Genomic DNA, 26871 nt, shown 5'->3' with positions numbered 1-26871 from the left:
ACGTGCGACAAAGAAAGACACACAGAAAGACACCAGGCGTTTCTTCTTCATGTATAATTTATTGGTATCAGCTTTAAGCAAAGGAACAACTGTTTAAATGTACTGAGTCAGAAGGCGGAAGCACCGTTGAAACCTGACGCTCGCACATTTCTACATCTGCTGCAAGGCCTCGTCGTCACAAACCTTTTCCCTTTCAGCAGAGCGATAAAAGCGATAAAAATGAGTCGACGTAACGGTCAACCTCGGCTACGTCATCCACCCCAACGTATGTACAGAGATTGAACATAAAATGATCATGTATGTATAACTATTCCTTCCTCCTCTACATATGAAACGACTCCGGCCAAATAGTCATAGTGTCCAAATACCTGCGTGCATATTTTGTAATTATGGCTCAGCATCGATTCCTGTGTTCTGAATAACTTTCACTGTCCCAGAATTTTTTTTTTTTTTTTTTTCCATCTCAGTAATCGGAGACGAGCGGAGTTCAGCAGTGATTAATTGTTTCATTTAAACCCTGATTTCCAACTTAATTACAAACCGAAGTCATCGCACGTTTGTTGTACGAGGAGAAGTTGTTTGGAGCTGTTGTTCCAAACAAGGACACGGCCAGAAACCACAGGTGGAAACAGTGTGCCCTTTAAACATGGATCCCTTAATAATATCTAAACAAAACACAACATGTCCCTAATAAACACGTGTCACTCGGTGACAATAACGTCTGGATCAGAAGAGTTTTCTAATCACTATGGCACTGCTCCACTGTAGATATGCTTCTAACTGCAGGTATTAAAGATTTTATACTTTTTTTTAATCTGCCTGTATTTTGCAGACTATTATGATAAAAAAAAAGACAGAGTGAAGTTGTATTAACTTGCAGCAGGGAGGAGCAGCTGTTGAATTATTCATTCACAAAAGTGAGGAGATCGAACGGAACACATTAGACTGAAGGTAAAACACAACTGCTATATAAACAGGCTTAAAGGAGAGGCTCCGCTGTCAAAGCATAAATCTATTGAAACCCAGTGACTAAACGCTGAAATGTATCACTCTGATAACGATGACGTAGGTTAACGAAGCGTGCGGTAATTAAAACTAAAGGCAATTAGGTCGATAGGAGAAGAGAGCAGTGACACCAAAAAAAGTCTACCAAATATTTCCTCTCACATTTACACTCACCTGTGTTGCCAACACAAAATATATCGGCTCATTTTATTTTACAGTTTTATATTAGAAAGTCAAACATTCAAGTAAGAGACTCAGAGTTTCATTTCCAATTATAATACATGATGTTACAAAGCTCGTTTTTTGTTGTTGTTGTTTTTTAGATCTGTGCAAAATGTACAAAGAGGCTAGCGTTATAAAACAACATTCTGAAGAAAAAATCTAATCAAATGAACTAACCCATAAGGAGTTATTATTATATATATATTGGGTGTTATTTAAAATTGGCGTAGTCGGAGAAAATGTCAACGAAATCTTGAACCACCCTGTAGCAGAAGTCGTACTGCTCCTGGAAAGAAAACAAGCGGGAAAAAAAAAAAGGTGTTAGTGTGCCTCCCTGTGCCGACGGAGTCATGAGCAGAACAAACAGGGAACGCTGTACGTGGACATTTCCAGCACAGCGGGGATGATATTAACTGGTGTTGCACCTACCACGGTCTGAACCATATGTGGTCTCTGCATGCGTAAACTCTTGACCGTCTGAAAAACGTCCAGAAGGCCCTCGGCTTTCACTCTTTCCAGTATATTGCTCAGAGCGATGAACGTTCCCGTCCGACCTGCGCCAGCACTGAACACGACACACATTCAGTCACTATCGCCAAAAAAACGTCACGGACTGATTAAAACAACACCTTGGAACAGCAACGTCTGACGCGGACGTCGCGATCTGAGCAGCACGTCCCACGTTTCAGCCTAATTGAAAAAGTTTGCGTGGGGAAGAGGTGACCTTTTGTTAACAGAGCTAATAATCATCCCCCCCCACACTTAAGGAAAAGCTAATCCAAGCGCTAACGCTAATCAGTTTAGAAGCTCGGTGTTTGACTGAGTCAATGTTTACAATGAAGGTGGGATAGACAAGAGGGCGAAGGCGTGTAGAGACAGGGAGTGAGAGCCAAGTGTGATTTGGAAGAGAAGTGCGCGGAGACGTCGGGGATTGCATCGGGTTAGCCCCGCTCCCGGGGGGCAGGGGGGGAGGGGGGGAGAAAGAGCTTTAAAAAGCCCCTCTTAGACAAGTGGTGATGAAGGAATAGGAGAGAGTGATGACACCATTTCCTGTCGTTAGCTCATCTTATCAGATTAATCATAGTGGGAGTCAGAGGAGATTTCACTTTGAGAGGTTTTAATTGACTGTGAATCAGTGGATTGAATCAATCCCACCGGGGCGTGCTGCTTTAGAATCACTTCACCTGGAGCTAGGTTCTGATCAAAGCTTTCACAGCTAAGTCTTTATAAGGGATCACAAAAATGGTTTAGGCAGCGAGCACCAGGTCTACTGAGGCACATCTACAATTTATTGTAACAGGCATTTGTCGGGGAGAGAGAGAGATAGAGAGAGAGCTAGAGAGAGAGAGAGAGATGCATCCATAAAATTCAAATTTCTTTTCTGATATAGCGATGAGAAATATAAGTGCACAGGGAATGAAAGTGGCTGAGTGGACGGATCCATAAGGTAACGCGCTGTATATGAAGTCCATCTGCAGAAGTGTCAAAGTGAAGGGCCTCACCTGCAGTGCACAATTATGGGGCGGTTTCCCGACTGCTGCTGCTGCCTCTGCACAGCGGCAATAATGTCAATCATTCCTCTTCCCTCAGCTGGTATTCCAATTTCAGGCCATCCGTGGAAGTGGAAGTGCCGGACGTGTTGCGACTGCTTTTCCTGGACACATAGGGCGGCGCGGTAAAATGCACAGATATTTAAAGCTCACCAAGAAATATAATCATTTTGAATAAATGCTTTTTTTAGTATGTTGGGGGGAAGAAAAGAAAAAAACACACGCACTGATTTGTAGGAGAGCACCATGTCTTTGAGGGTGAAGGTTTCACACTGTGAATCTCCAGTCAACTCCACAGTATAATCTCCAAATGTTGTACTGCCCTCTGATGGCCAATACTGGAAGCACTTTTCCTAGCGAGGCAGAAAAGTGTATGCTCCTGTTTGTGCTATTAGCAACAACACAACAGGAGGGAAAGGGGAGGGGAAAAAAGGACTGTTTTTAAATGCACTTTTGCAAGAACACCATACTGTACCTGCTCCCTCTCTTTGAGCTCGGTGAGCATAACGATTGAATGGCACCTCCACTCCCACACCATCCTCCAGAAGTCCTCCACTGTGTGAGACAGCGGGCCCTGGGTTGCGATAAAATAGTCCTTCTGCCTGTAGCCCTGGAGGGCAGATCATGCAGTAAACAACACTTGAGAGTGCAGCAAACATGATATTTTGCATTGTTTGTGAAGGAAACAATGAGCTTTATATAAATATATATAAATATATATATATACTTCTATGGGAAATCCATAGGGGAGGTCAGGGGGGAATGCTTACATCAATAAAAGAGGCATTAATGTAGTCGGTGAACTCCTGTCCTCTTTTCACGGAGAGTATTACTCTGTTGAAATCATCTGCAAAAAGAGGGGAAAAAAAAGAAACTTTCCAGCAGCGATTCCTAAAATTCAAAAATCAAAATTCAAAAGCCTCCCGCGGAAAATATGAACGTGGTTCAAATGTCGTTGATTGCACAGACACGTGGCCGATCACATGAATCTCTGTGTACGACATGTGTGGAATCACAGGCGGTGTGATCCTTTGATGTTACGTGGACGGGATGTGATGTATTATGGAAGTAGCAGGCGTTTCAAAGTGATCCTTACATGGGATTATTTGAAGCACGCGGTTCTTCTTCATGTTGGCCGGGAGGTTTCCGGTCCTCATGTTCTCCTTCATTATGCGAACGTTGGTCAGCTTCTGACGCGGGAAAGACCAGGGAAAAAAAAGTTTATTGGAACCCAAGCAGGGAAATAGATCAACCGAGCTACAATCAGTTGTATGTGCCATATAAAAATGGAGTTGATACGAAGCATTGTTATTTATATTACCACTGCCCGAGAGCAGCACGGCAGCAGCAGCATGGAGCAGGATTCCGGAGAAAATGTATCGGCGCAGGCCGAAGGAGACGATTCATTTATGACTGTAATGTTTGAGAGTGAACTTCTTTTTTCGTACCCTGAACTCCTCCTCCAGGCCCAGCCTGTCGTGAGGCGCCCTCGTGTTGTGAAGCCTCTGCAGATGGCCCTCCAGAGAGCACACATCCAGCTCTGTGTCTCCATACAGATAGTACTCCAGCAGAGCCTGGTAGATGAAGGAGTACTGCATCTGAGAGGGAGAAAAAGGGGGGGGGGAGTCAAAGGATGGAGGAAGTAGAACTAGTATATTTATGTGCCGGTGTTTTTTCCTCCTCCCTTCACATCACAGATGAGGTTGTTTTTTTTTGTGTGTGTGTCCTTGCTTGTTTGTGCCATGACCGGTGCACTGAGCTGAGCTGTCAGTCCGAGGCATCACAGGTCAGGAGGGGTCAACACTTACATCTGTCTGGATGAGTTGACAGCGCTGCTCTCGTATTCTGCTCACAAAGCCGAAGACATCCACCCTCTGGTCCATGTGCATCATGTCGATCATGCTGTCAATGACAATGAACGTCCCGGTCCTCCCCACCCCAGCACTGCAGGAGGTGGAGAACAAAAAAAAACTTTGTCAAACATACGTTGTCATTGACTAAAGTGAAGGACCAGAAGTTGTGGTTTTCAGAATGAAACTAATGTACAGTGAAGTGCATTAATGTTGCTGAGGACTGGTCTGATTTTTTGTGAACTCCTTGTGTAATGGTGATGCGGTCCATCACAACTTCCCAAAGGGAACTCCCAAGGGATTGATAATCAATCGATCGATCAATCAATGATTATCATCAATGATGAATTTATCTATCCATCTATCTATCTATCTATCTATCTATCTATCTCTATGGTCAGGGTATTCAAACCACCAACCTTTTAATCAAAAGCCTGAAACCATTGGACCGCTGCTGTTGTAACCTGAACTCTCTGCTAAAATCTTGAAATCAGTTTAATTTTTAAAATAATATTAAAATGTTTAAGTAGCATTTGACCAGGGAATTACTTTAGAATGAATTGAACCGATGTGTATTCGCAGCTTATATTCATTTTCGAAAGAAATATATTGAGAAATCCATATACTTATCATCAGTATTATTAATGTACAGTAAAAAAAAAAGAAAGAAAACTGAACCGAACCCCACGGAGGGCAGAGGTCAATTTCTGCAATCATAAAAAAATCCCTTTGGAATCTTCCCATCTTGGGCCACCCTACTCTGAACAGACACATCAACTGTGTGTGACCTGAGCACATGTGAAAGTGCTTCACCTCTGCTACTCAAACAAACTCCTAATAGATTTATAAGAGTCATTCCAGCAGACAGCACCCCCGGGAGCACAGTGCTGGGATTCCACAGCGGGGTGTTGAAGCCTCTTCAGTGGGCCTCACTCAACAACAACAGACCACCTCCCTCAGCACCTGTTGCAGCAGTCGCTACGAATGGTTGCAGGTTTTTTTTTTACAGCTTTGAACCAATTGCCCAGAAAAAAAACAGATATATATATATATATATATACACACACACACACACAAAATGAATCAAGGGTGAGTTACCTGCAGTGGATAACAATGGGTCCAGCATAGGTGGGATTGACAGCCTTGACCTTCTTGAGGAACTTCAGCATGCCGATGGGTGAGAACGGTACCCCGAAGTCAGGCCAGCTGGTGAAGTGGAGCTGAGTGACCAGTCGAGGAGGTCGGAGACCATCGCTGCCCTGCTGTGAAGCACATAGTTCATAGTTCATCGACGATGGTCATTGTGACAAATATATCTCACATAATAAAAAAAAGAAATTAAGTCAAACTGGTTTTTGTACCTTCACCAAGTGTATGTATATGTGTGATAAATATTCTTCAAAATCCCTGCTGAGACTGGCTCCATGTGTCGAAAGTAATAGTTATCTTTATGATTATGCAAAATTATTTTCTTTATTTTTTTGTTTGGCAGACTTCAGGTTTGAGTTCTAATTCCATTTTCAGAACGTGAAACAGGTTCATTGAAAATATCATATCACAGCTCAGCATCAGAACTCTTTAGATTACACCTGACTCTAAAGCCCCGCGACTGTTCACAAAATAAAAACTCATTTCACTGTGTATTTGTCCTATGTATAACAGTGTGTGTGAGAAAAGAATCTTGAATCTCTGTGGAACAAGTCACTCCGTTCTCCTCAACACTCTCTGTGTTTGGTGGAGCTGAATGCACAAGCAGCCAAGTCTGACAGAATGTGCTGCAGTGCTACAGCAAAGCCACCACCGAGTCAGAGAGGATGTCTGCACTTCTCCACTTTCTGATGTAAAGTACTTTTTTTTTTTCAATCTGAAGGTTGCGCAGTGCTCTGATATGGCACCCGCCTCGACAGTAAAAATTCACTAGAAAAGAAATATAAACAGTGAGCCCGTGAATGTAAACTTTTAAAGAGTTGATACGGAACACTGCAGATTTGTGCACTTTTTAGTGTGCATTAGATAAACCAATACATGGCCAATTTAATGCTGTGTTTATTACATACACTTTATCCTTGTTTTTTTTTATTTTTTTTTTATATATTAATTATTTTGTATACCATTACAGTTTACTCAAATGTTCTTATTTACCCAGGGGTGTCATTACTGTTTGCACAATCTCCATGAAGCTTCTTTTCATTAAATTTTTAATGACAATGTAGCTATTATCATTACACATGTTTATGGCACTTGAAAACTGTAGTAAGAACTATATTGAAAAAAAACAACAACATCGCATTATTACTTGCATTACAAGTAACTGGCTAAAGAAAAATAAACTTGGATCTTAATTTTGGACTAATTTTATTTGATACATGTTTCTTCCTAACTGCTGTACGGCTGTAGAGTAATTACATTTACACTAATGCGGGGAGAACTAAGTCAAGCTGGCCACATTAGAAAACAACAGCAGCAACAACAGTGCTAAAAGATAAACAAAACCAATGAATATTGCAGTTTAATGTTTTTTCTATCACAGTTAATAGTTATGTAGTTGCTAGTTGGGGATATGCAAACACAATTAGGGTCTAACAAGTAACATTTATCCAAATAATATGTAAACAGACATTTAAAACTTAATATAAGAACTTTTTGTTTGACAAACTCTAAGAGATTCAAATTGTTTTTTTAAATATAAAATTAAATGCTATTACTTTCATTTGAATTTTTCATGGTACCACATTAAAATAAAATCAGTTCCATTAGCATTAAGACTACAATTGGTGGGATACCTGTAAAAAAACAACAATACGCCCAAAAACAAATTGGAATTGAGGCTGTTAGCAGGGTTAGCTTAGCCTGGCCTCACTGAGGATTGACTTCTTTAATGTTTAAAAATGTTCATAAAACACAAAAATGATATGTACTGGCACACAGTTAACAAACAGCTGCATGCTAATGCTATGTGTCTTTGATAGTGTACAATTCTTAGTAGTTAGCCTCCGTCTATACCTTAAAACCTGTGGTAAATGTTCTGATAGTTATAGTCAATAAAACAGTGCACCAAAAAAATATGAAATAGGGGTTTAAAATGTGTGCTCAGCACCACCTACAGGCTAGGGAAGAGTAGCTACAGGATCAAACTTTGACAAAGTGGATGGACATGTAACATTACTTACATGCTGAACACAGAACTTTCTGACAGTGTAGTCCACTAACACAGTCAAGTCCTCCATGGCCACACGGACATTCCCATACATCCAGCAGCCTTTCTCTGGCCAGTACTGGTAACATTTATCCTGGACAGAAACACAACAATAAGTTAAAACATTTCTTTCCTACCATAAACAAAAAAGTTCCACACCTCTGTGCAGAAGTCAGTACTGCGTGTACTTTATTCACTATCGCAGTAACCTGCATTAGTCCGTGCATATTTCAGAGTGTGATTCAAAGGCAACTGCGGGGAGTTTGTGTGACTCCTCCAGTCAATAGCAGCTTCACGGTGACGTTTCAACTCATTAACCTGATTCTCAGACTAATTTTCACGAAGCCTCTCTGGATCTTATCAACAATTATTCCATCATTGATCTCCGCCGCCTGTATTCTGCCCCATCAAACCCACCATTGAGCTCTTAATTGATCATCCCTTTGAGGCCAAATTTAATCTGTTGCTAACATAAGCTGCAGGGTGACATTTCGTATAGATTTGCAGTTGGGAAAAAGGTCAAATAAATTATGCCCGTGACATTGCTCCATGAGAACACACAGGGTTCCACCGGGGGGTGCACTGGAGCCATACGAACGAACACATCTCGTACAAACCTCCTTCCTTTCTTTAAGGTTCGTCAGCATCACTATCGTTGCTGTTTTCTGTTCCCAGATCATCCTCCAGAAGTCAGCCACCGTCTCCAGTTTGGGGCCTGAAAGAAAATCATAAAAGGTCGTAAAAAAAACGTATACCGTAAATTATGACTACCATTTTTATGTGCTTAACTAAGCCAAGTGTGCAGTGTGCAGTTACCTTGAGCTGCGATGAACTTGTTCTTCTCTTTATAACCCTGTTGGACAAACAGGAATATAGACAACTGAGGTGTGGAACTTGACAAAGACCCTAATTAGAGCGACCATTTTCCAACATGACTCACATCAATGTATGAGGCGTTTATGTAGTCGGAGCAGAGATGGCCGTCCAGGTGACTCAGCACCACCCGCGAGTGATCGTCTGAAGATGAAGGAAAAAAAAAAAATCTTAAAGCTCTTGTAAATAAAAGATCGGTTTCATTTTAGCCCCGTCTCATCTTTCTGTTAGGATTTAGTGATTAATAAAAGTGCAAGTCTAAAGGTTACATTAATATTGTTTATGGCAGCATATAGATGCTCACTCACATGGTAAAATGTTTGGGTATCTGTTTTTCTCTCTGTTGTGCTCTCTGCTCGCCTCCTCAAAGGACCCATGGTGGTAGTAACATGGCAGCGACTATAACGAGAGAGGCCAATTCTCCTGAGGTCAACATAAAACCACGGCTGCGCAGCCTTCCAATATAACTTTTTATGATTATTTTCTTGTTCTGTGGTCGCCGGACAACACACACACACACACACGTACAGAGTGCAACTTCCCCACATTCATACAGACTCACATTGAACTCTTCTCTGAAGAGCTTGCCGTCATCTGCAGAGCGGATCCGGTATTCCTCCTCCAGTGAGTCCAGAGGGATGGGGAAGTACCTCTTGGATGGTGAGGGGGATCTGGGGAGAAGGACCACTGTCTGCTCTCCTGTGGTTAAAGGGATATATAGCGGTCAAGCCTGCTAATGTTCCCCACTGGAGAACATTACGAGCTGCCGTTGCACCTGCAAAAACAACCCTGTCAGCCGTTAGGATTTCTCCTTCTGTAGGTACAGAAATAATTTCTGGGACCATAAACATGCTGCTGCTGCTGCTGCTGCATGAAACAGAATTTGGCCTTTGTGTTTATTTATTTATTTTTTTAACTCCAAGAGAAAGTTTATATGGCTCCCTATGTGCCCGGGGAAAGCTAAGAACATTCCAAAACCTCGCGCGCCAACCCTGTACTCCAGATGGCAGAACATTCCCAGTCCACAGAGACTGTAAATCTACAAAATCAAATAAAAAATAAATGAAAAGTAAAAGTGTGCATTACATTTTCATGCACTGGCGGTTCATATTGAGTACCTTGTTCTTCCAAGAAGCCATTGGGAATCTTTTTATCCACGGAGGTAACTAGAGCTTTCCTGTGGTTTTTGAACCTGAGGCAATGACATAAGGGGAGAAAGTAAACAGTGGAAAACAGACTCTGTTATGGAAAAAAGAAAATATCACGCCAACATATCTGTTCAGCACATAGAGCAGGCAAAGAACAAATAACGAATCCAATATGGACCGTCTGAGAGGAGTGACGCCGCCCCTCGAGCTGTCCTCTGAGTCTGTCGGTCAGTCAGTGAGTGACCTGACCTATCTTTCTCGCGGTGCAGCTGTCGGCCCGTCACTGCCTGTTCTGCCCTGATACAAGCACACACACACACACACACACACCAAAAGATACAGAGCGTCCAGTGTAATGGCCGCAGCCCTCGTTCACCTCAGACAGTAGATGGTCAGCAGGACAATGATGATGAGGAGCAGGGATATGATCAGCGTCGAGGGCAGAACGTGAGCTCCATTATGGGCCGGGTTTTCTGGACAAAAGAGACAAAAAGAGACTGTGTCAGATTTAGTAGGTAGCATCTACAGCTCAAATCAAATATTTGAAATGAATAAAGCAGCCATTTTCATGACTTTAAAGGGATCAAAGATACAGTGTCTGACCATGTGATACATTTCTATCTGTAAATTAACAATAAGAACAGGCAGCAGAGATGTCTGTCCTTTACTGTTAATTTAAAAAGTGTCCATACTGTTTAATTCCAACTGGCAGCTGAGACACCAACCACCATAATTTAACAGTTTTTCCACAGTGTTTTACTGTATTTTATAGTTTTCTATGCTTTATATTGTAATTATTTTATTTATTATATATATATATTAGAGAGTAATTTCAACTTTATTGATCCCACTGCCGAAATTGATTATATATATATAATATTTATATATATATAGTTTTTGTTGTTTTTTTGTCTTTCTGGGACTCAAAATTCATTCATTAATTTAATATTTTCTGTTTGCATTTTCATTTTATTTGTTGTATTATTTTAGTCATAATGAGTCTAGATCAACTAAGGTTGTTCATCCTTAAAAATCCTATAGCTTCTTCAACATTTAGATTTATGAAAGAGATTTTAGAGCAGTAGATTAGCTCAGCTGGTGAACTACTAACCTGCAGTTTGGTTCCCAGGAGAAGTAGTGTTCACGGCAATAGAAATCCCGACAAGAAACAACACCATGGTCACTGTGAAGGAAACAAACAAACAAACAAAAAGAATTCACAGTAATACATGAAATGTTTTTCAATGCAATAGAATAACCGCTAGGGGGCACCAAAGGAACATGAAACGTGCCAGACGAAGCAGACAGAGGACAAGTTTAGCTTTGATGAGGCTGTTGTGTGATGTCTGGCTCACTGTTGGGCAAATCAAGTCCTTCTGGGATTTTTTTTTCAGCCCTGTCCCGTCTAGTCGACTTGAAAGAACAGCAGCGTATCAAATAACCTGGTGTTCGGGCGAAGAAAGGATTTTTTAACACCCAGGTGACGCAGACCACGTTCCCTCAGGAACACGAGGATTTCTCAGTGGAATGGAGTTCAAGTGATATCCATAGAACCTGTGTAATTTCGCTGTGATGACGGTGACAGACAGGTCTGTCTAACACTTGCACTGCTAAGCACTCAGGCCCGGGGGGCCGACGGTCTATACAGTCGTAGCCCAGGTGGGTTTAATTGGGCTTGATGTGTAAAAATGTATAGTCCAACGGTGTGACCCACATACAGTGATATATGTGCAGGGTAGAGATTGAAGAGAATCCCATTTGGGTCTCACATGTTTGTCCTCACTGTGTATCCACAAGGTTCCTACCTGACATACAAATAATGAGAAATATAACATTTTTAACATCATTTTAATATATATTTTAGACTCAATTGAATTTTTTTAAAAAGGAAAAAGGATATTAAATATTTAGGTACATAACAGGGTTTTTTCTTTTTTTTCCCAAAAAGTCTTGGCCCTGTCAACATTAGACATATTACTTCCTAAATTCTATCCTCTTGACTAATGACACCGGTGTTAGCTACATGCTCTTCTGTAAATGTAAATGTATTTTCAAATATTTCCTAACTGCTCTTCTGTAAATGTAAATGTTTGTAAATGTATTTTCAAATATTTCCTAATCATCTAAATGTATGTCCTAATATGTGTAGAAAAATCTTTGAATAATTCTAGACCAAATCAGATTTTTATAATGTTACCAAACAACCTGTGACGAGTGAATGTGTACTTAGCACCACCTACAGGCCAACATGCTGATAAACACAAAATACCATAACTGCATATTTCCCTTGTTCCTATTTTTGTATGGGAAAAGCTGGACTGTGTGTTTTACTGCAGTTTCTCCCCCCTTTGTCCCCTCCCTTCTTACAGTCTCTCTTTCACCCTCTGCACTGAACTGTCATTTTTATAATAAATCATTTTCTCTCTTCTTCCCTTTACCTCATTGCTGGAAGCTATCTGTGATTTATTCGGGCCTAAACTGTGGGAGTGTATTTCCGAAGACAAGGCGATGATCAACTCCGTCCTAAAAGCTCCAGAATTGAATGGACTCCGACACATTATTCTCACGTCTTATCTCCGAAACGAAGCAGCCAATTCTCCCAAATTCACGTCCATTCCCCTTCTCCTCTTCTTTGTTCTATAAATGATAGCCCGAGAAATCACAGAGAAGAATTGGGCAGAAGGCGCTGAAATATAAAGGGCCTGGGTGAAATAAATGGAGAGGAGCAGGAATTGAGTGTCCTATTTTATCCTGAGTTCCCTTCTCGTTATAGAAGCCACAAGACTGGAAGGAATAATTCATCGTGTCAATTTATTTCTTCTGTAAATGGGTCATCTAGGGGCCTAATTTTTGTGATCTTTGAGAGGATCTTCCACATAAGCCTGGGGGGGAAATATACTATATGTTTCAAAGGCCTCTGCAGAAAATAGAAGTACACAGTAATGAGCACGAAACAAAGTTGATGTCAAACATCAGTAGAAATGGCAAACAGGGTTGAATTACGACACGTACGTACAAGCTCAGTGCTACTGATTAGCGCCCACTGCTGTCTACAGTGAAGTTTTCTATCAGATTTACCACATGGTAGCTGTGGATTTATAACAATTAACCACGATTAATCGGAATGAGTCGTGATTATTTGAGATCAAGCAACATTTCTAAATGTGACAGAGCATTTTTTTTAAGGGTTAGGGGTTAGGGCAATTCCAAAGACACCTGATTCAAAAGAGCCCAAAAATAAAAGTGAATTATATATCAACATAATATGTCAATCATAACAATATACAATGATATTAATAAATATTAATGAACTCTGCACAGTTTGTCATATACTTCCATGGGGCTCAGAGTTCCTGTCAACAACCCTGGTTAATCAAATTCATTTCTCAAATTAATTAACGCCATTATTTATGACTGCACTATTAGCATCACAAAACAAGAAAAAGAAGACAAATATTTATTTATTTAAATGTATATTCCTGCGTCAATCTGAAGTCTATTTTTTTTTTCAATTTCACAATTCAAACACACACCTAACACACACACACATTTTCTCCCGCTACATCCATCCATGCATGCCTGCACATATGTCCAGAGGCCAAAGGCTACATATTGCATATGTGGCTGACATGGAAGGAGGAGCCAATCCTGGGTGCAGTGCTAACAAGCTGACTGTGTCAGCACCTGGTCCCTGCTCTCCCCCAGCAGGCAAGTCACATCCACTCACTCCAACCCTTCCTCCGCCTCTACGCTGTGAAACACACTGAGTCCACGGGTCAACGCGCGGGCCACCGCATATCTGTCATCTCCCAGCAAGCACCGGAATATAGAGAACCTACATAAGAATAGAGCTGAAATGAAAAAAATAAACCAAATGGCCCACCGCGGTATGAGAGTATCTCAAATAAAAACTGCATACTCAGATCAAGATTGACTGTTTCCCAGAGGTAAAAAAAAAAGTAGAAAAATATAAATAAAGTGAACTGTAACCCTTATCTCCTGATGCAGGATTGCTATGCTGCGCTTTGGCCAACAGAGGGAATTCATAACACAGCTCTTAAATAAATGACATCATATTGCTCAAGTACGGGAGGAAGCTCACCTTCAGACTACTTCCAGAGGTTACTCCTTTCTTTTTTTTCAAGTATATGCAGTAGTAGCCGCCGTGCCTAAAGTTTCAGATGATGTCATCACAAAACTAACATCCATTCATTCCTCATTATAAGCGTGCAGTTGAAGCTGGAGCCAATCCTGGCAGTCAGTGTGTCACATGACAATGTCTCAAGACAACAAACCAGTCGCACCCACACTAAAAGCTTTGGTTAATTAGGAGTGAGAACTTAACCACGTCTCCCACACTCTGGGAGAACAGCCAAACTCCATACAGAGATTAGACTATTTTTAATAATTTAATTTTGGAAATGTTAATTTAGGAGGTACACAAGTTATATTTTAGCATTTTTAAAAATGCTCCTAGAGAAAGAGAACCGAGTCATGTATAGTGATACCAAACTACAAAAAGAAAACCAAATCCAACGCATGCAATGTGAATAATATGCATCAAATAATAATTAAATGGCAACCCGTACACTACATCCCCATATGACCCATTTATGTATCCCAATTAATTCAGGCATAAGGGATTTAATCAGGAAGTAACTCCAGCTGTAGTCATGTTTTACAGCCAATAAGGTAAGAGGTCTTTTATTGTTCTTTTCTCTAAATATCTACATACCTTTATTGACTTATTACGACCTGTGTTATTTGTCACTTATAATACACTCTTTATGTGAATGAGCAACATTATATAAGCCCGCCATGCCTACCAGCTACCGCCTCATTCATTCCAGGTCCCTGCTCTCTCTCTCTATCTGCCTAATGCAACGCTGAGGATGGCGTGATTACTCCAACCTCCGGCACCTGCCTGATATAAATGGCCCAGTAAATTGGATTAGACCGCATCGTTTCAATTCAGAATGCAAATCATCCCCATTTCACAGCGCCATCATCGTGCCTAATAATAGAGATGATGAAGACTTGACTGTGTGCTAAATACGAAACAGTTACAGAAATGTGAAACCCTCTGTGGGGGAACAACAACAACTCAATGAGAAATACTGTGGAGTCTATAAAGTCCCAGGAGTCACAGGCCCTGAAAATGAATCTGTTCTACTTCACTTTGACGTTTCACTGAAACCTGAGAACAAGACTCGACGGAAACTGACATCAGAAACAGAAACACCAATCAGAAAAATGTGAGAGGGGTTTTTCCCCACTCGATGTAAACTGTCCACCCGTGTCCTAATCAATCGCCCTCATCAGTATATTAGAACTAGCAGACGAGGGCAGAAATCAGAAATTATAACCACGTTATATATAATATATATTGTAAATATATACTGATGTGACCACCTTCTGCCCTTTTATATATATATTACATATATTGCTATAAATATAATATATGTATATATATGTATAAATATATATAATATATATAGTAAATATATACTGATGTGACCACATTCTGTATCTTGTTCTTCTGTACCACAGCAGCTTCAAAGTCTTTTCCACATTCCTTCTGTCACGCAGATACAATGTGTTCCCTACAAATAGATACAAGGTTTTTCATGTCGTCTGACTGTTTGAAAGGGAAGGAGAAATAGAGGCAGAGCGAAAAAAAAATACCAAAAAGAGCTGCCACTTTTTTTGACAAGTAGCAAAAAGGGGATAGAAGCAGAGCACAAACGCATGTCACTAAAGTGGAGCAGCAGAGAGAGGAGGGAGAGGGGAGGGAAGATGAGAGGGGAGGATACGGGGCGGGACGGGGTGGGGGGGCAGGAAGAGATGGATGTTGAGATTCTTGGTACAGAGATAACAGCAGTGATGGAACACATCCTCGGTGCACAGAGGCAGTGAGAGGGATGGAGCTGCACCGTCTGTTAAATCACGGCTTTATCTTCAAATGCTGTGACTCCTGTGACACGCCGCCGTCACAGATCTATATTTATGCTGGATTTTGAAAACATCATATTCAAAGACTTTGAAGCTGGCACCGTGAACATACAAAATATATTTGTATATTTTTTTCTCCTTGCTGCTCGGATGAACGTCGGTGCAGCTGCTGGAGTTTACATCTTCATTTTCTCAAGGTCTTTCTCTCCTTATTTCAACAGTCAGAAACAAAATCGAAATCTAGAGATAAGGTGAATTGGAGACTTTGAATCAGAAGTGCTGCAACAGGGGGTTGTGACAGTGACCCCTAGGCGGCTCATACAGGTACTGCAGCAAGGTAGCTTTTTTTTGGAAGAAGTTTTATAAAATATTTTTCTCCTTAAATTTATTAAAACCAATTTAATAAAAAGTGTTACCACACTAAATATATTACATATATATTGCTGATTAAGGGGATAAACATATTTTCTAGAGTTACCCATAAACACCAGCTAACGCTGTGGTCATTACCAGTGTTGAGCACATTAAATTAAAAAAGTAATAACTTGTTAGTAGTTACTTCTTCAGTAAAGGGACTAACCTAGCGCTACAGTATTACAAAAATAATTCATTCTCAGGATAAATGAAATATGTTATAAAAGTAACCAAAAAAAGTAACTAAATATCATATTTTTCAAATAATTTCTACAGTATGTGTCACTTGTTAATAATAAAACTGGATTTCAATGCATTTTAAGGAACAAATAGGACATTTAGCAAAATAAATTATCACAAGAAATGAATTATAAATTAATTATAAATTATATTTTGGTAGTATATATTATATAAATAAAACAGTCACACAGCTTCAGCCACTGGTGGACATGCAGTCATTCAACTGCCTTCTTCCTACTTAGAATAATAACAACGTGAAGTAGTTTATATATATATAATGGAGTAGATGTACATGTCATTCACCGCTCCATGTGACTATTTGAAGTATGAAAGGCTAAACCAACTGATCTATGGGTGTGATTTACTCATACAGTATTAAATGAGTGAAGTGCAGTACACAGTGTGACTTAGATAAACAGCTTTGGCCTTAAAGCTTAACAGATCAGTATAATGATTATTATCAGACACTTACACTGTGGATTAAAGCCAGGGCGATGTGGTTGACCGGTCAGTCCATAGTATCCACTTGATAGCAGGCGGCTGGTTGGATTTATTGCGTTCCTTTAACCCTCAGTCATTCTCTTATTTCCATCCTTTTAGCTGAACTGGAAGTGACACCAAACGAAGGGACGACGGCGGCGGTTGTGAGGCGTGTCAGAGCTTCAGATCAAGATCAAGGCCCCGTGAGTCACAAGAACCTGCGAACGCAGAGCAAAAAGAATCGCGTTACCGCCACAGAGCCCTGTTCACATGGTATTTTCTTTCGAACGAACAAAGGCCGATATTCTTCACTCTCTATTTGTGGCTGGTGGAAAGAAAAAAGGAAATAACTTGAAACACATTCTTACTGAGCAGTGGAAGGAGTAGGAGTTTGCATCTGTGAACCGCGTGTCTGAGCATTTTACTACGCGCCGTGGCGTATCAAATGAGTTGCTGCACGTGTCCAGTGTTTGAGGCTATTTATCTCCTTTTGCAACCAGCTCCGCTGCAAGTTTCTGAGGCCACTGTTGCACAGTCATAAATGTTCCATTTATCACAAACACACACAAGTGATGTGCTGCTGACATCATGTATTGCACACATCATATTTTAGTATAATAAACACAGGCGACATCAACGTTACGATCCCACCACATCGAACACGAAAGCAGTGTTTACAGTGTCTTCAAACTGCAGTTAATTTATTAATGAATGTGCCGGAATAACGTCCCCACAAAGACAGCACTGTCACGCTATGCTATCGCGCTGTTAGAGACTGAGAAAGAAAGTACGGGCTCTTCTGCCCACTCACTCCCACTCCCTGTGAGTCCCACTGCCCACAGGTGTGAGGCACAAAGCCATATTGTTAACACTTGGCTGCAGCAGAGCACAAAAAATGAGGACAAGAGGAGAATTAGTCACTGGGCCCAGCTGGATGTGTCCTAAACCTGGGTGACATGCGGCCACGACTCAACTTTTCCAACCATTGCAAAGTCCTGGCCACTTGGATCAAAACACGTCGGCCATTAAAAGCACGAGGGCTATCATGAGAACTGTAAAAGCCGGTCAAAAGATCCTTTATGAATCAAGATTGAACCTGCACTCCGTGGTTCATGTCCATAAAGTCGAAGGACCTCCGAGACTCCAGCAACAGTGGAGTCATTGTATTATGAGGAAAGCCACACGTATTCTACGGGTCAAGCCGTAAGACATCATCACACGTCACTGCAATGTTTTCAAGGGTGAAATTCTGCAGCTACGATATGCCTTTTTTTTTTTTTTTTTGCAGAAGTCCTCAGTGATTAAATTAATGGTAAGTGCATCTGGCGCTTTTACACAATTGTTCGAGTATAAGTCGTGCAAACTGGATATTTGACAAGTTTATTTACTCTGAGTGAAGTCCAGTCAAACGCTCTGAATGATAGAGATAAATGTTTAGATAAATGTAATTACAATTAATCCACAGCTAACCTGTGTTATCAGATTAGATTTTAAATTGTTAAATATTTTAATTCTATATTCATATATCTACACAAAATATACACATACAAACTGTATGAGCTGTATATGTAAAGGGTGATGAAAAAAGGTTATGTAAAGGTCAAGCTAGATACATACAATATTCACAGAGAAGGAATAATTTGCCCTTTGACCTGTCCAACGAATGCACTCTGGGAACTGAGTGAATCAAAGATGAATCACGGGGGGAAAACCAGAAAAAAAAAACCAAAAAAACAAAACAAAACAAGGATGACATTAGAAGTACTTCAATACTCAATTCCCAGGTGTATTATCTTACCACTGTGGTTCTAATACAAAAGAAAGTCAAGTTGTTACTCATGGGTTTAGGTTTAGTTCAGATTATAAACCCTGATGTAGTTACAGTATATTTACTGTAATACTTTAATACAAAAAAGTACTCAACTGCATTTGGGCAACGATAAAAATGATTATGAATGTAAAAAGACTTGGCTGAATGCTAATGTGCTTGCAGTCGTACACGGTGTATTCAACATGTTCTAAACTCCCAGTGAAACCAGATTTATCTTTTCACACTGTCAGTTGTTCGTCTCTCAGCCCCGGACATTGGGTCCAAAGAAAAAGACGGAGATGTTTCCTCGGCACATGATTACTGCAGGCACAAGCACTTCCTTTCTGTGCCGCTCCTGCCATTGACTAAGAGGGGAAACATGCAGATCATTAAAATTTTATAGGAGCGCAGTCATCCTGATGCACTCTGTGGTTCAATCATTAATTCAAACAGGCAACAGTGTGGCAAAGCAAACTTCCACAGGAAAGTGAATGAATAAATGTCATTAGAGTGATTTGGGTTTTTTTTTTTTTTGAATTTGAATTTTGTATGATCAAAAGAAGTGGAGCTCTGGGCTGTTCACTGTATTCAAGTATGTACAGAATACGACAACAAATATCAGCTCTTCATTTTGAATGAGCCACAAAATTCACATTGGTGACATTTGTCCCTTTGTCTTACGTTTCCTAGGATGATGAATACCAGTTTTGTAAACAGTATTTGCATAAACATACTTGCAAAGACCCTGGTTTGCATTTGTATGTTTGGAAATTTAATTTGTGTAGCACTAACAGTGGCAGTTTCCCTTAGCCCAGTAGTTCTCAAACCGTGGTACGTGCTCTCTAGTGGTACGTGGGGAAAATTCATATTTTTACATTTACATTTTCAGCTGATTTAATCTAAAACATACCATGCACAATTAATACAACATTTAAACAAACATCTTTTCTCAGGTGGTACAGAGTATAAAAAGTTGAAGAACCACTGCCTTAGCCCAAGTAGGAAGGCACCCTCTACAGCACGAGCTGAAGAACTGCTACAGTATATGCTTAAAGGAGTAGCACTTTTAAGTCTTCTTCATGCAACTTTAGTAATAGATTTTCCAAATATTAAAGTTATCTTATGAAATCTTACAGCATTTTTAAGTAAATATGAAACAACGTAGCAACGCTGTCTTTATCTACTGATAGACAAAATAGTCATTTTGACCTAGTTAACTACACCACATCAAAAGAAAAACAAATTGCCACAATAAAAATGATCTGTTATTCAGAGCAGATTTTTCTGGACAATTAAATGGACAGTCACATAGTGTCTTCTTACAGCATGAACAAACACTGACCAAGGGCACCATGGAACTCTGGTGCAGGATAAGTTACAATCACAAGAACAAAGAGTCAGAGTAGAGGAAACTACTTCACTTAAATCAAAACTGGGTCGTGACAGTTCACCAACTTGATCATTTTTATTATGATGTGTGGCCGTCACGCCAAAAATGGTGGAGAGCATCTCTGGCACACGCCCAGCTGAATGTATAAGTACCAGTGATTTCCACCTACCCTGCTTTATCATAACGGAGACTTGAGCCAGAGTGTCGTCCAATCAAGTGGTTTATGAGGTCTTTCTCCTCTAACTGTTTCACCACATAACTCACACAGGCTGCTGCACTCGTGCTGACAGCCCGGTCGACTGAACTCTTCCATTTATCAGGCGTAATGCTAATCTGACATTTCAGTGTAAGGTTCTCGCTCTCTGCTTCTTGAAATGAATGAAATCCAACTGTACTGTACTGACTCCAGCAAAACTAACTACCGGTTTTCACTAAACACTAAAAGGCTTGTTAGACATTATTTTTTGAATTCCTGTAATTCATGCGAAAAATATCCCCTTAAACCAAATTATGTTTTAATAAGTACCAACTAAATTAACACTTTAACTGATTTATATAAAGGTAGTCTGAAAAAAATATTATCTATCCTCTCAAAAAAAATCATCTCAACTCTCAGCCTACATTAGTGAAACATTCGTCTTCAGATCAGCCAATCCTCAAAGTGCAGGGTGGAAGGTAAATCTACTGCTGACTAAATTTTGAATTGCACTATTGCATATTTCTGGTGACATATTTATCAATAATTCCATAATTTAGTTATGGCATATTTTTTTTTATTTTTTCAGTTAGTGACAAGTAAAAAAATCATGTGAAACATACATCTACATGTATATCAAAAATGACCTTGAGACTTGCTTTCTGAGTTATCCTCCATCTCCACACCCCCAGTATCCTGTACATACTCCATACACAGAATATTAAATTAGCTTTTATGACCATCATCACCATTAGGGCCAGCTCAGAGCTTTCTCTCAGCAGATGGCAACTTCCTAAGCAAACAACACCAGAGGAGTCATGTTGACACAGTGACTAATGTTTTCCTTTGCACACTGCTACTTCCACGACTGCTCTTGTATTACACTTTATTAATGGCTAACACTGATACCGAGCAGAAACAGAACTAATGTGCATGCAGGATATTGAAATGTCATCATCAGGAAATTAATGTTTGCAAAAGCATGTGTCTAACTATAGGCCACGTATTCCCTAGTGGGGGGAAAAATGTGGGCTGAGTAGCTCAAATAATCAGACCAAACATGATGGAAATGAGATAATTCTATTATTAGGACATTTAATCAGTGATGGAACTGAAAGGAAAGGAAATGTGACTTGGGTTTACTGAGTGACATGATTCATGTTTGAAGAGATGTTCTCTCCCACAGCAACAGTAACGAGACATGTCATTTGATTAGCATAATAAAGAGATTATATTAAAATATTGATTTTACATGTTACAGTACATTTTTTTAGCTATCTTAGTCTACTCTGTTCATTATTCTAGACGTGTGTGTTTATTTAATATCTGAGTCTTTATAAATGCAATCTGCACCACTTCATGTTCTTGCCTCCTCAAGGGAGTACCCCAAAATCTGTCATATGGTAGTACATGGCAGAATTATATTTTAAATGATTACTATAGAGTTGAATTATGAATTATTGGAATCATAAGAAAAATGTGCTTATCTCTCTTAGCACTGAGGTCCCTGTGGCTTTTCTTCTACACTTCAGCTGCGACTAACAATTATTTTAATTCTCCTGTTCAATATATATTACCTTCTAACCTGTATTACACTCCAGTTTAGACTACCAAGTCTCCCTGTTCTTTCTAACTACTAGTATTTGTCAACACAGAATACAATGTCCTCTGAAAATCAATCACTACCACATCTCTCACTTCAACTGCACACCTCAACAGTCTCAAACATGTCCTGCACCGAGCTCACATACTCGTTTGCCACTCCAGAGTTCCTCAAACAACAGTACAGCTCCTGTGTATGTGTCGCTCAGGAATATAAAAGATTAAAGTAACTTATTGACTAACCCTTGATGAGCTTGCTATCAGAGACTCCGTAGAATCACACTGTATGTGGGTAAAGGATACCCATGAATCCCACATTACCATGCTGTAAGAACTCATTAATTCCCTTTCTATCATTTAATCCCTTTTAAGGCTGCTAAAGACAATCCCAGTTCAGCATCCAGGACAGTCTGTACGTAGCCACACAAAGTATACAGTCAAACAGCCATTTACCAACCAACTTGAGTGTCCTATAAAAGGAATCTCCAGTCTGCAAACTGGAGCAGGAAACTAGAGCACAAGGCAAGTGCACTGTTCTGTTGTCTAGCTTGGCATATTAGCTAAATAAACTTTTTTTAAAAATAGAGCAGTAGAAATCTGGTGATGACAGATACTGTCGAGACAGGAAGGTAGCTTACTGTGCAGCCAACAGGCCTGTATACCATATGCTGTTTTGTTTTTTTAAACTTAGTGTTATACATCGACAACAAGCAAGAATACTGCAGTTTTTTATGCTGGTATCTGTGAGTATTATTTTAAAGACTGTATGAAACACTGCTGTGTTGACTTAAAAGCAAACATTACATTTTGAATTTGAGAATCAGCTGTCTGATGGGTCGCATGGATTTGCTCCACTAACCCAAATATACGCTAGTTCATGTGGTGTGTTGGAGAAAGAAAAGAAAAAAAAAGCAGCGTGGACAGAATGAGAATTAGGTTCTGATCTCCGTGGCCTAATACACCCTCGTCTCCACTGGTTGGTTTCTGTAGCACATCTGTATCTGCTCTAAAAAGAAAATGCAGCGTGAACACATTTAAAGGACAGACGCATGGAACAACATGGAAAGGCAGGAAGTGTTTGAAACGAGCCCCGGATCAAAACAACCCCACAATCCGTCGGTATAATTGAGGTAACCGCTGTAGGATTCTAAGACATCCTTACCGAGGTACCGAGCGATGACCTGGCCTGATGTTGTTATCGCCTTGGTTCTTTCCTCCACAGATGCGGCGCGTCGGTCGCCTCTTCTCCGGCTTCCTTTCGAGAATAACAAAAAACGCACGCAGTTGGCGGATCATCTGAGCTTTAAGAAAATGCGTGTGCGGCTGCTGTGGTGAACATGTCTGCTGCGGATTTCCCTGAGGATGCTCTCGCCTCCCCTCCTGAGCTGAGCAGAGCAGAGCCGAGCCGTGTGATGGCAGCCGGAGTGGAGTGGAGTGAGTCTGGGGAGCTTCCTCCTCCTTCTCTTCCTCCTCCCCCCTCCCCATCCCATCCCTCGGGCGTTCGGCAGTAGATCAGGTGGACACTCAGCATCCTCCACATTCCTGTACCGCTGCTGCTGCTGTCGCACCATAAAGAGCAGCTTTCTTTTTATTTCTGACCTTCTCTTAACATAAGTCCGTTTCCCAACTTCCCTTTGGCACTTCCACGGCCGACATGGCCATGTGACGTGCCTTTTATATATTAAAACGACAAGAAGAAACAAAAACGCTTGAAGTCATAACATTCCAGCAGTTAGACTGTGGTAGAACTCACGCTGACCTTATGAAACTTTGTTTTTTGTCTACTGTATGTTATTATGCTAATAAAGTTTTCAAGTGCAAAACTAATGTCTGCTGAGCTGACTTTTTAAAAAAATGACATTACCTATTACTATCTTTGTTTACCTGGACAAAAGCTTTCATGGATTAAAAAATATTTATGATTTGTTCTTTACAAAAACACCCAGAAATCAATCAGATGAGTAAAATAAAATCCTAGTATTTCATTAAAAAAACAGCCCGATGCTATTTTTGTTGCATGCATTTTTTGACATTACCATGTATTCAAGGATGAAATTTCAATGAACAATTTTTTGTCCGAAAAAGTTCCCTCAATAAGTCAGATGAAAGTCTTCTGGGAACAGCCACATTCAGGTCACAACACAGATTTCTGACTTGTCTGTGCTCCAACTGGGCCAACAATGGAACAACAATGAGGCAGATGTCAAATTTAAACCAGGCCAGATACTGATGTTAATCTGAGCATGAATTAATACTGATGAACTTTACAGTCAATCTCAATTTATTATTTGTTTCTGGTACATTTGATGGAATTTTGAAACTGCTGATCTTAAATCATGTTGGAAAAGGCTACATTCATGGAATGTGTGGAAACATTTGTGGAATAATGTGGCCATATACTTCGCTGTCACTTTTTCAACAACAAAACAAGAAAGAAAAAGAAGGAAGTTTCCTTTAACAAGTCATTTTTCAAGTACACACTACCTTACAGTAGGGTGCACTATTGTACCATGGCCAAGCAGGTTTGTACCGTAAAGTTCCTTTTCTATGGCTAGTGAGAGTGCAAGAGTATCATGCCTGGGTATGGCACACTTCCCTGACACAGTAATGGTGGAAAAAGCACAGTTCACTTGGTCACACCATTGCAGTCAAGTAATCAATATGTAAAATGTATTTCTACATCATAGAAATAAGAGTCATGACTGAATAAATAGTTTGGTCTAAGGTTTTGTTATCTAAACCCACTACAGTTGATGTGAAAGCAAGGGGGGAAAATAAAGACGGTACAATCAGGTTTCATAATTTAATGTAGTTTATTTTGCAATTTTAAATCAAATTTTAAATCAGATTGACCTGGTCCATGTTTCATCATACAGGACATTCTGTCTTAAAGGAGATAGCTCAATTACTCAAGCAAAACAAAATTCACATGAATATATATTGACAAGTCAGCAAATACAAACCAATATACATTTAGAGTCAAGCAAATAAACATTTACAGAAGTCAAGCAAATACACATTAACAGTTACATAAATACACATGAATTTACAAATGTACAGTTTACAAAAGGTAAAGAATACACACATCAATATACATTTACAAAAGTCAAGCAAATAAACATTAACAGTTACATAAACACATGAATTTACAAATGTACACAGTTTACAAAAGGTAAAGAATATAAGATCTTGAGTCCTTGACATCCATGTCAATACTGTAGATGTGGCTGTAATTCAGGGCATCAACTGAAGAGCAGCTGGACAATGACAACTGACACATCCAAAATAGTAGAAGATGCAGGTAACATTCAAAATGGTGGGAGATGCTCGTGACACTTGGAATAGTAGAAGATGCTCATAACGTCCAAAATTGTAAAAGGTGCTCATGAAGTCCAGAATTGTAGAAGATGCTGATAATGTCCAGAATTGTAGAAGATGCTGATAATGTCCAAAATAGTTGAAGATGCTGGTAATGTCCAGAATTGTAGAAGATGCTCACGACGTTAAGAATTGTAGAAAATGTTAACAAAGTCCAGAACAGTAGAAGATGCAGGTTATGTCCAAAATAGTAGTTGTTTGCAACATCCGGAATTGTAGAAATTGTCGAAGCAATTGTTGTAGCAATTGTCGAAACGTCCAAAAAGGTAAATTCTCGCAAGGTCCGAAGTGGTGGTAAAATGGTAGGTTTGGTTTTTTTTTTTTTTTTTAAACGCTTCAATTATATAAACTGCCAGAGAACTTAACATAAATAAAAATAAATAAATAAAAAGAAAAAAAGAAGAAAACACCGGAGACATGTAGGCATGGTAGCCAACAGGAAGAGCTACAACAGCAATTTTTATTTTTAAAATACTTTATTAACAGTAGGTGTAAAAACAGTGAAACAACCAAGCACGACAGCCGCAGAGAATAAAAGAAAAATACGTTCCTTACTGTGTTGAAGTCTTCATCTAGGATGACCATCCTTCATCTGGAAAATAAACCAGTCACAGACAAGTCATGTTACGTACTTAAAATTAGCTTGTTAGCACGTTAGCTAGTTAGCACATTTGTAAAATGATTAGCGTTGTTAAACAGGTCTTCTACATCAAACTTGTAATCCACATTAAACAATGTGGATTACAAGTTTGATGTAGAACACCGTAAAGCTATACTTTAAACACTAAACTGGTAAAATATGACTCAGTGAGTTATCACATTCTCCAAACAATTTCAATGGTGTTTGGAGAATGTGTCAATAGGTTATTAATTAGTTTCGGCAAAGCTAAAATAAATAATTAAAAGTTTTCTTCCACTTCAGGTGATATCTGAGCTAGTTAGATAAATTTAGTAAAAACGACAACAGTAGGGAATAAAAAGTCAAAATATTCTTACCTTACTTTCTTTGCTATTCATCAGACCACGTCGAGATGCCATTTAAGAGCAACGTCGAACACCTGTGGCTTTTAAAGCGAGCAGCAAACACTTTTTCAGCGTCTGACATCACGATCTTTTAAATATATTTTTCCTGTTCTGTCACATCTTAGTGACTTCTTATTATTTTACTTTTTTTTGGACTGTCACTATTATTAAATGTTGTAGAGTGAACATTCAAATTATGTCTTCTTGTCTTGGCGTGTGTTTTGTACGTGTCACTTGTGGATAAAGCCAGTAGGGGGCAGTGTTGCTTAATGGATTGTTCACAAAAGAGTGTCATAGTGGGCACTGCTGAGTGCATCTGCAGCACTAAACTAATTACTTTTATAAATAACCTAATTACGTAATTACATTATTTCTGATTAACTCTACATTGAAGTAAGGAAAAAGATCAAACTATAATGCTCAACATTAATTAACTGAACCGTGTTGTGAGTGAATCCTCATCCAGCTGACTCTTATTCATCAGAGAAGAACATTTCAGGCTGATAACAAATAAAAAAAATATCTCTGCATAATTATGCGAT

The 26871-nt window shown here is 39.6% G+C and overlaps 1 protein-coding gene across 4 annotated transcripts; it reads right to left on the bottom strand.

Moving 5' to 3' along the window:
• Positions 1-39: 39 nt before the first annotated feature.
• On the bottom strand, positions 40-26420 carry LOC103387653 (receptor-type tyrosine-protein phosphatase epsilon-like). 4 transcript variants are annotated; one of them, XM_017037397.2, is made up of 22 exons: positions 26303-26420; positions 25862-25898; positions 16923-17148; positions 10956-11027; positions 10221-10317; positions 9815-9888; positions 9259-9395; positions 9005-9095; positions 8764-8840; positions 8640-8676; positions 8441-8538; positions 7798-7917; positions 5726-5889; positions 4586-4721; positions 4226-4375; positions 3874-3967; positions 3548-3624; positions 3253-3387; positions 3005-3130; positions 2730-2881; positions 1657-1792; positions 40-1513 (listed from the first exon to the last, which is right to left on the bottom strand). In XM_017037397.2, the coding sequence occupies exons 4-22, from the start codon at positions 11020-11022 to the stop codon at positions 1439-1441; spliced, it is 2043 nt and encodes a 680-aa protein (XP_016892886.1). In that variant the 5' UTR covers positions 11023-11027; positions 16923-17148; positions 25862-25898; positions 26303-26420; the 3' UTR covers positions 40-1438. The 4 variants fall into 4 exon arrangements, 3 of the variants coding, with proteins under 3 accessions (XP_016892886.1, XP_024916681.1, XP_008320617.1); XM_025060913.1 differs by lacking the exons at positions 25862-25898; positions 26303-26420 and adding an exon at positions 23091-23709 and having other exon boundaries at positions 5726-5886; XM_008322395.3 differs by lacking the exons at positions 25862-25898; positions 26303-26420 and adding an exon at positions 23091-23707.
• Between the last annotated feature and the right edge of the window lie 451 nt (positions 26421-26871).

This window comes from Cynoglossus semilaevis, chromosome 12 (genome assembly GCF_000523025.1).
Source record: "Cynoglossus semilaevis isolate Cse_v1.0 chromosome 12, Cse_v1.0, whole genome shotgun sequence".
In the NCBI taxonomy this organism is placed as follows: Eukaryota; Metazoa; Chordata; class Actinopteri; order Pleuronectiformes; family Cynoglossidae; genus Cynoglossus; species Cynoglossus semilaevis.
The sequence above is the reverse complement of the archived record's forward strand: the minus strand, read 5'-3'. Positions and strand labels throughout refer to the sequence as shown.

Bases quoted from the DNA above. Each gene is read 5' to 3' on its own strand.
- LOC103387653 (XM_017037397.2), bottom strand. From the start codon at position 11,022: ATGGTGTTGTTTCTTGTCGGGATTTCTATTGCCGTGAACACTACTTCT. The intron at 9,096-9,258 runs GTGAGTCTGTAT...CTCTCGTTATAG, and splicing joins TCTTCAGAGAAGAGTTCAAT to TCGCTGCCATGTTACTACCA. The intron at 8,539-8,639 runs GTAACTGCACAC...ATTTTCTTTCAG, and splicing joins CAAGTTCATCGCAGCTCAAG to GCCCCAAACTGGAGACGGTG.